General features: G+C 36.8%; 1 protein-coding gene across 1 annotated transcript in view; it reads right to left on the bottom strand.

Annotated features, from left to right (window-relative positions):
• Positions 1-1,760: 1,760 nt before the first annotated feature.
• Positions 1,761-10,595, bottom strand: part of LOC138695157 (UDP-glucosyltransferase 2-like) — a 21,199-nt gene continuing 12,364 nt past the window's right edge. The window contains exons 4-5 of the mRNA XM_069819614.1: positions 9,455-9,674; positions 1,761-2,780 (exon numbers count right to left, since the gene is read on the bottom strand). Of these exons, the coding sequence (XP_069675715.1) occupies positions 2,441-2,780; positions 9,455-9,674 (560 nt within the window). The 3' untranslated portion in view covers positions 1,761-2,440. The remainder of the gene's footprint in view (positions 2,781-9,454; positions 9,675-10,595) is intronic.

Below are 10,595 nucleotides of genomic sequence, written 5' to 3'. Positions count from 1 at the left end.
ATCCTCAATAGGTTAGTCTTTAATTGAGCACAATTTACGAGTTTATAGGCCTACAGGTGGTTGATGGATGCATTGTTCATGTTGCGGTGACAACTGCACTATACATGTTAAACAATAAAACTTGTCACAGTCACTGCCCTTGGTGGTAATTTACAAGGACAAGCATCAGTGTTGAAGTAACGTTATTAAGGGTTCCTTTATGAAGCAGGTAGTTGAGTTGGGTACAATGCCGTGGAATGCAAATATTGGCAATCAGCGTATTCCGAATCTCACCGGTGGCATCAATGACGTCACGTTGCAGCGAAATAAGGAACAAAACTGCTGGAAGGATCGATGCTGTCATGGCGACTGTACAAGTTGTTTTCTGTGCTACGCTAGCAAAATTTTGCGAAATTTTCGTTCTCCCATCTCGTTCAAAGAAAAGATAGCATAAACAATTTATTTCTTGAACCAGTAGTAATAACTGGTCCGTTGACATGTTCACTCATAAGCCATTAACATATTGTTTTTACGTTGTGCTCATTACAAACAATAAAACAGAACACACCGCCATGACACAACAGTGCACGGATGTTATTCGTCTGTTAATTCCCGCCCTATACAAGAACCAATCAGATTCACTGATGGAGGCAGATGGAGACTGCCACCACCTCTGCAAGTTGATGGCACCGGTGCCACACCGGTAGAGCATCAATGACGTCATCGGTGGAATTCGGAACACCGTGATTCCATCGGATTGCTCACAGGTGAGATTCGGAATACGCTCAATGGAATTTATGGATGGAAAATTCGTACTTCACTGAAAAAAAATTGTGCGTAAAATGTGTGCGGAAAATATACGGAGCAAAATTAAAGTTCAAAATAATCCTTTAAAATTTAGGGTGCGAAAAATACGCGGTGGCGCAAAGTATGCGAGAAAATACGATAGATGCGGTTAGGATGATAACAAAGCACACAATGTCGCCAATATGTCCACATGACGTTTATCTGTTCCGTCCATTCCAGGAGAAATTTAGTTTCTTTCTCGCTCCCTTCCTCCCTCGTTTTCAATCTTACCGAGAAGTGGCGCCACTGTTAGCTACAAGATTAGGTAGGGCTGGTGAAGAAATATGTAATTGTCAATTAGGCACATTGTCAGTGATGATATTAGAGGCAGATCAGTGAGAACAGCCCCATGGATAGTCAGAAGGTTAGGTACAGTTTGTTGATGGGATATATTAGTGATAGATAGCTTCACGGTCAATGGCTACATCATTAGAGGTTTAATAAGATGATAATGATAATAATAATAATAATAATAATAATAATAATAATAATAATAATGATAATAAATAACAATAATAATGCATTCTGTCGACGTTAAGGCCATCAGGTCTTCGCTTCCAATTAGCCAGAAACAAAAGAAGCTGATACAATTTACAATACCGGTGGTAGTACAACTTAATAATTACAGACTAATGATATAACCATAGTAGCACATGTTGAGTAAACTACTGTAATGCAAATATACCAAATAATAATTACAAAATAATATAAGGCTTAGAAGTTACATTCAATGAATATGCAAGTGGTAAGTGAACCAATATTACAAATTACAAGAATTACGTAAAATATAACACTACAATACTGAGGATAATTACATATACACACATACAAACAAAGGAGAATTAAAAATCAATAAGGAACAAAGAAAACATTTTCAGGAAATATGAGTAAAATAGATTTAGTGGCAAGTACTTAGCGCTAAAATAACACAATTGAATATAGGGCCCATTATCACTCCATTATTGTTTCACAAAATTGATTTCGTCGATTACAACGATATTCCCTGAATCGCGCCACATTTATTCTTCACATCTCTGTGTTAAATGGTTATATGAGGGGTTCACAACCTCAGTGGAACAAGTCCATCTGGAATAGTTCTGAGATATTGAGTCTTAAAGTTCCTGGCTCACGCTTAGCAACCTTCAACTTCCATAGGAAATGCTGCCTTCTGTGGAGTAACAAATGAGTTATGGACTTTGTTTGTTATGGCAATGAATAATTCTAAGTTTTGTTCATCCGAGATTGTATTCATCCACAAACTGATCACAGGTGGACTTGGTACACTCTGGTTGTGAGCCCCTGATATTATAGTAATATATTTTAAAACGTGTATTTTCTTTCAGTGCATTTAAAAACCGGATAAACTTAGTTGTTGGCCACTGCACCCAATACATAAGTAATGCAGTCACGAATTTTATTAGCGATATAAGTTATCACTTCCTTTTGTTGGCATGGCTCGGTACGGCCCGGTGTACTAACGGCGAGCTGTACGATAATTTTAGACTGGTAATTGAATAACTGAATCAAGGCAATTACAGTTTAAACCGAAAATGAAGAAAGTTTTCAGAAAAATGTGATAGCGGTGTAGATACGCGAAGAAATGTGTTCCATTCCATTACTTTGACGGGTGTGTATTTTTCCTAGCTTTTTCAAAGAAAGACTTAGGGAGTGAATGGTTCTTGACTGCAGCATGTGACACATTACCGGTCACCAGTTTGAGCATTATTTTAAAGCTGTAAAGTACAAGAAATCCCAAGGCAATCATAAGGGCGATAATCGAAAGTATGACGTCCAGTAGCAGATATTGGTACCAAGTCAGATCTAGTGCTGCAGATCGCAGATGTGGCGCTCCACGATGTCTGATGACGTACTCTGTCCAGTAGATGGCAGTGTCCAGCGCCGATTGCGGACGATCTCTGAACAGCTGTGACAGACGCTTGGCGTTTGTACGGTAACTGAAACAAGCAGTCCAAAGAACATGACAAAAGTTTGAAGTACTTATCTTTCTTCAGGAACATTGTACAGCTGTTAAAAAAAAGTGGCAGCATTGGTGAACAGCGAATATTTTCTAATCCCACTTCGGATAACGATGATGTTACATGATGCATGCGCTTATATAAGCAGTTTTGGAACTAAAATGTTTAAACAGGAGTCATTCACATCTGAGTCTCGCAGAATAGAGGTAGTGTGTTTGCTTAATGATTCGAAGGTTGTGAGTTCAAGCCTTTTTCAAGTTATCATTTTAATTTGTTACCGTTCGATAGCGATATAAATAATGTCCAAGTTATCATTCATATTCTGTTATCGTTCTTTAGCGATATAAATGATATTCAAATTATCATTTATACTCTGTTGTCGTTCTTTAGCGTTATACACAGGGTGATTCAAAAATCGCGCGACGTACATCCCTTTTATTGGTGTAACTACAAAAAAATTGTTTCAAATGTTTTAGATATTGGTACGTGTAGTACATTTGCAAAATTTAAAGAAAATCATAAGAGCCAGTTTTGAGAAAATTCCAACAAACATGTTCGCGTTTCAAGTAAAGTACCAGTCTGGTTAAGAGAAAAGCATCCATAACTTAGATGTGACATCTCTGGAGTGTGGTTTGGGTCGCGCGCTGTAATTAATATATTTTTTTGTGTTGAGAATCACAATGGCAAACTGAAATATTTTGGAGCATTTGAAACATTAATGGATTAACACTCACTTCAAAGTTTATCTTCAGAGTGCAGTGTACACTTCAGTGCACATCCTGGATGGACTCACACTCACTTTGAGAATCATTTTCACTGATGTTTGCTGAATTCCACACCTACGCAAGGGTGCATGGGTTCATTCAGTTAGCTATCCTGCTCTCTGTTTACAAACTATTGAAACGAAACTAGAATGAAAATAGATTTTAAAACGGAGAATCGAATTAAACATTCTCCTGAAAAATGGCCTATAGACCTTTGGGCCCATTATCCGGCTACCGCTTCAATTGTCATGACGTTCTCTTTTTTCCATCCGTTTAGAATACTCAGGCCAGAACAACCAATTTAGGCCAGTGTCAGTGGCCCTTAGAATTAAAAATATTTGACTCTGAGCGTGTGAGTAGCTAAGACTATGATTTATGAATAAACTGTATTCCTTGGAATGTTGTTTGGAATGAACACAATCGAGCTCTGCTTGAATTTTGCAGTGTTTACAGGCAAACTGTCAGTGAACGCCAACTGTTATCAGAAATCCAACCAAGTGCCTGCCTCTATATCAGACGTCGGTAACTCATTTCACCACGGTGCACGGCCTACCCGTCCTCAGCGGGACACTGTTTCAATAAATTGCATACTGCAACGTTAGAAATGCTGAAAATTATTATTATTATTATTATTATTATTATTATTATTATTATTATTATTATTATTATTATTATGCAATAGAACAGTCAGAATGGAGTTTTGTACTTATATTCCACAACTGAAATTATTAACATAATTTATTTTCTTGAATATTTCAAAATACTGTATAGTTTGGAAGCCAGTAATGATGACGATGATGATAAAATAATACTTACTTACTTACAAATGGCTTTTAAGGAACCCGAAGGTTAATTGCCGCCCTCACATAAGCCCGCCATCGGTCCCTATCCTGTGCAAGATTAATCCAGTCTCTATCAACACACCCCACCTCCCTCAAATCCATTTTAATGTTATCCTCCCATCTACGTCTCGGCCTCCCTAAAGGTCTTTTTCACTCCGGTCTCCCAACTAACACTCTATATGCATTTCTGGATTCGCCCATACGTGCTACATGCCCTGCCCATCTCAAACGTCTGGATTTTAAGTTCCTAATTATGTTAGGTGAAGAATATAATGGGTGCAGTTCTGTGTTGTGTAACTTTCTCCATTCTCCTGTAACTTCATCCCGCTTAGCCCCAAATATTTTCCTAAGCACCTTATTCAATGATAAAATAATAATAATAATAATAATAATAATAATAATAATAATAATAATAATAATAATAATAATAATAATAATTGCAATAACAATGATAATAGTAACAACAATAGAAGTGGTGGTGGTAGTAGTTGTAATAGTAGTAGTACTGGGTGTTCATTTCAAAGTGTGTCATGACGTCACTGTTGTTGGGTCAACGATTTGAAGCGAGTTTCAGCTTATATGTTAGAGAAGTTGCCTATTATTTAAGGCGTTCTTCAATCTGAACTTGAGAACGTGTACGGTATAACTTGAACGTCGTAGCAACAGATGGCGGTCTGTACGGTCTGTGTGCTACCATAACCTCTTTCGAACTGTGTTTTGCGCCGGCAAGTCGTACGCAGGGTATTTGTTATCATCGGTTGCGTACGGTAACATTCCACAACACAAATCAAATGCTCCGTGTCCATGTTGACAGTCGAAGTTAATGTCAACAAATACGTAAGTAATCGTCTTAATCCTCTCCCCCTTTTCCCGACAGTACGTATTTCCAAACAGTTCACATTCCTGCCACTACCGGCGTTACCGTACGTATCGGTACGTACTCTACAGAATGAACGCCGTACTTTTTAGGCAACTTTTCTGCCTCTTATGTTATACACCTCTGCGGAAGTGTAGGAAGATTGAATTCTCTAGGCTCATCGGCTAGCCACATGACGGCATACAGCGAGCCATGACACATTTTGAACTGAACACCCAGTAGTAGTAGTGATATAGGAGCAATGGTAGTAGTAGTAGTAGCAGCAGCAGCAGCAGCAGTGTCGCTATAACACTTAAAAGAAGACGCGTAAAGAAATAAAAATAACATTTTAAAGGATATAAACTAGAAAAAGAGGGTAATGTAAATATTATAATGAAGATGATGATGATGATGATAGTAATAATAATAATAATAATAATAATGAATTTATTGCTAGGACAAAGATACACATAAAGATAATCGCTGTTTCAATTATTATGTTTGAAAATGTGTCTTGAATAATAAAAGAAAGGGATAAATGCATAGTAAAATCAGTAGAAATGAGATTTTTCGGTAGGGTGAAGGGTTGTAAAAGAAACGATCAGATAAAGAATGAAAATATACGAGAGGAGATTAACGTATACAGTATAAACGAAAAAATAAAAGAATATAAAGAAAACTGATGAATATGTATAGGGTACGGCTGTCGGATATGATGGTTTATACAGCCCTGTTGTGGGACACTATGGACGAATAAAAAGAAAACACATATACTGGAAGTGATCTAGTACAATGCAATTTATTAATGTGTGATTACTTTTTAAAAACTAAATCTCCTAATTAGCCTTCACGGCAACGAATACATTCCTGCAATCTGCTATGAAAGTTCTGCATAACTCGCCCCAACAAAACAGGTTCGATGGCACTAATTTCGTTCCTTATGTTTGTTTCAGCTGGATGATGGTGTGAGGTTATTGCGATACACCCTAATTTTGAGATAACCTCATAGGAAGTAATCAGCTGCAGTCAAATCAGGAGATCTTGGCGGCCAGGCAATGCCTCCAAATGGTGAATTTATTCGTTCTGGAAACATGTTTCGCAGACAGTTCATTGAACCATGAGCAGTGTGCAGCTGATTACCTCCTATGGGGTTATCTCAAAAGTGGGGTGTATCGCAGTCAGCGGTGGCTGAATGGTTAGACATTCAGGCTGCTATTCATAGCCGACACTTTCGATTAAAGTGTCCTTTGGAAGACGCAAAGTATCACTTTTCCGTTGCACAGTCGACACTTTGGTGCAAAGGATCACTTTGGATGAAAGTGTACTTCCAACCACACTTTGAGCCGAAAGTGTCACTTTGTAGAAAAATGGCGGACGTCTTGGAAGTTGTCGAACTATTTATTAGAACATGCGGAAGAGGTGGCACAATTAGTGGACAATGGACGAAAGCGCTACATTACGGATAGGCCTAAAGACAATCCCGTGGAATTTTATAATGATATAGAATTTTAAAAAATGGTTCCGATTTGATAAAAAATTGTTATTGAGACTGCTCATCTTTTCGAAGACTTGTTGACAAATACGAATAATAGAGGTTTGCCAGTGCCTCCAATAATACAGTTATTGACTGCATTAAAATTCTATGCTATAGATATGTACCATACATTAATATCTATAATATTATAGTTCAGGTATTTCTGTAGTAACATCCGTATATTTATAACCTCAATTCGATGAAGTGATATGTAGGTAGATATTCCTATATAACCTATTTTTTATTACTGAAACGAATTTTTTTAACTTATATAATATTAAACTAACTTCGATCTAATGTAGGCGTAACTATCTTAAATTAGCACTGAGACTCCTCACATGCCTGCCTTCTAAGCAGATTCCATAATTATATTGGATTTAAAACGATTTTGATTTTCGTTGACTACCTGTATTTTGAGATAAGATTTATCTTGATGTTCATATAATCATTATTTTGATAATATATATTTTCATGCCGGTAAGCAATAGAGCTTTTGCTGGTGAGGTACTGTCTCTAGTTCATGTGCAGTCATAACCTCACCATGAAAAGAGATCTCATACTATTAGGCCTATTTTGTTTAGCATTGCAGAAAAATTTGGCATTAAATCATTAAATATTCCTGAAGAGCAGCCAATAATGGAAACGAGAGAGAGAAAATAATAATAATAATAATAATAATAATAATAATAATAATAATGATAGCAATAGGCCTAATGTGTTTATTTCATTCTTTTGACTCCTATTCACTATTCACGAAAAAGGCAAAAATGAAAATGAATGGAATAAAACGATATATCAATGAAGCAGGTACGTATAAAACTAACCTAACGATATATATATATATATATATATATATATATATATATATATATATATATACACGCAAAACTTAACCCACTCAATCCAACTTAACCTAACTACATAAACCAATAGAAGATATGTACAAAATCTAACCTAACTATATAATCAGTGGAACTGATACATACAAAACCTAACAACGATGTAAATCAATGAAAAAGATATGTACAAAACCTAATCTAACTATATAAATCAACGAATCAGCTATGTACTGTACAAAACTAACCTAATTTCACCAGCAGTATCACTACCTATTTAATAAATATTATATATCTGAACTGACTGAAATAATCTAAACTATCGGCAGCGAAAACTAGAAACTGAAATAAAACAACTTTAAATATATATTTTCTTTTCCGTGTGATAAATTAGGCTCCCAATTCGAATCACAATCATTGTAATTTGTAGGTTATACGTCATTAATTTGTTATTGTTTGTTCACTTGTTTTGAAAGGCATTATGGGACTTCTGTTACCAACCAAATTGTAACTCTACACTTTGCTGGCGTAAAGTGACACTTTGTAAAGTGCACTTCTTCAATCGTCTATGAATAGCACTAATATGAAAGAGCCAATTTCGTCAAAAGTGTCACTTTGCAAAGTGGTGATATGAAGCTTCGACTGTGAATACCAGCCTCAGACTGTCACGCAGGCGGCCCGGGTCCGATTCCCGGTTGAGTCTGGGATTTTTTTTATTAAAAAAATTTATAGTGACACTTGTGGCGGACAAAGTCGCAGTTAGGGTTTTTGCCGGGGTTCTCCCGTTTTTCCCAAAATTAGGCATTTACATAATTTTATTAGGCATAGAGGATGCTGCCCTAGGACGAGTGGGGTTGCTTCCTCAAAACCTGGGTACACAGAGAACCTTAGTGTGGTCAGCCAGTGTGGGTTTGGGAATGCGTCATCAGAGGATCAGCGCAATAGATCTTAACAGGTCGCAGTGCTGGGCCATAGTGCCCCCTCCGTTAAATTCAATTCAATGCAGGGTGTATCGCAACAACTTCGCACCACCATTCAGCTGAACCAAAATATACGGAACGAAATTAGTGCCATCGAACCTGTTTTGTTGGGGCGAGTTATGCAGAACTTTCATAGCAGATCGCAGGAATGTTATTGTCGCGGTGGCTACTTACGAAATGTAGTTTTTAAAAAGTAATCGACATTAATAAATTGCATTGTACTAGATCACTTCCAGTATATGTGTTTTCTTATGATTCGTCCTGAGTGTTCCACAACAGGACTATAAAAACCGTCATATTCCATTGCCACACCCTATACATATTCACAAGTTTTCTTTATATTCTTATATTTTTTCGTTTATAGTCTATACTTAAATCTCTTCTCGTATATTTTCATTCTTTATCTGATCGTTTCTTTTACAACCCTACACTCTACGGAAAAATCTCATTTCTACTGATTTTACTATGCATTTAACTCTTGACAATGAAAAACATTGTAGCCCTGGTATAAGTAGGAGGAATGTCGGGCGTCCAAGAAAACGATGGACTTGAACATTGTGAAGACGGAACGGACACTGTTGCCTAATCCCTGCTGTGAAGATGATATTAAATTACTTAAAATATCGCACATTAATACAATTCTACCAGGTGAAAGTAATACCAAATGAACTAAACGGTTTTCTTGTAAGACATGATATTCCGAATAATTAATTTGTTTAAAACAATACAATTCAAATCTTTTCCCAACGCCTCGCCTCACTTTGTTTTCTATCTCTACGTTGCCCAGTTTGTCCAACAACAGTCCACATAATTCCTCATATAATTCTGATGACCAGCTCACCTGGGGTCATGCAGTACTTTGTTCAGAGCCTTGAGTACGTTCTCTGTTGTGATGGAGTCGTAATCCAGCTGTACAGCCACTCCTTTGGACACGCAGTTCTTGACGTTGAGTGGCTGGTCAGCCATGATCGGTATGCCTACCATGGGAACGCCGGCATAAATCGCTTCTTGAGTTCCCAGATTCCCTCCATGAGTTATGAAGACTCGTACGTTGGGATGCTCTGAAAGCGAAGAACAATTTGTTGATGCATAACAGAATTAAATGTTCAAATTTATTCTGAGCTAAGGAACTTAATGAGAGCATGCGACTCCCAGATCCTGAGGACTGTCACACTTATGAACGGACCTGCAAATGGTCCAGAAAAATCGAAGGCAAGAAATCATGTTAGAAACCGGTTGATAAAACAGGTAGCGGTGTGGATCCTGTGGAGTAGGTTTACGGCACAATTAAGAACCATGTCCCTTTGAACCTTTGACAGTGATGTAGCTTATACTACGTTGTATTCTATTGTATTAAGATAATGATTTATGGTCTGTAGATCTTGGCTTTGATGTTTCAGCTTTTGTTGCTTTATGGCTTTATATTTTTATGTTTTATATTTTTATGTTTTATATTTACCGGTAGGCCTATATTATTATATTTCTGTTTATCTACATTTATTGATATAGCTTATATTTATTTCCTGAATATTTATTATCTATATATAATTTGAATTGGTAATGCAGTTTAAAAAGGGCGCGTCAGCTACATAGCCTATGGCTATTTGCGCCCTTATCTAAAATCCTTCACAAAACACAAACACAATACAATAACCAGAATACTTAAAGGAACTAAAAAGCGTTGTCAGGTAAAAACGAGGCACTTGGTAATGGAAATTACTGGAAAACGGTTGAACGGATTTTAATAAATGATCACTCATTTTGAAGCTTGGCATGCAAGGATTTTCAGAAAAATAGTAAATCTCTGGGAAGCGTTAGTTTTCGTACATAATTTTCCTATTTTCCAAAATCCATCTTTCGTCAGTTCTGAGAATTAATTGCATTTCAGTATAAAACAAAAGACACACTACAATAAACAATAGGCTATTACACGAAGGCCATGACCTGCAGGATTGCTGACATAATCAAATTCAATTGGTTAT

The sequence above is a fragment of the Periplaneta americana genome, chromosome 2 (genome assembly GCF_040183065.1).
Source record: "Periplaneta americana isolate PAMFEO1 chromosome 2, P.americana_PAMFEO1_priV1, whole genome shotgun sequence".
Classification (NCBI taxonomy): Eukaryota; Metazoa; Arthropoda; class Insecta; order Blattodea; family Blattidae; genus Periplaneta; species Periplaneta americana.
This window is presented reverse-complemented; position numbering and strand designations above follow the sequence as displayed.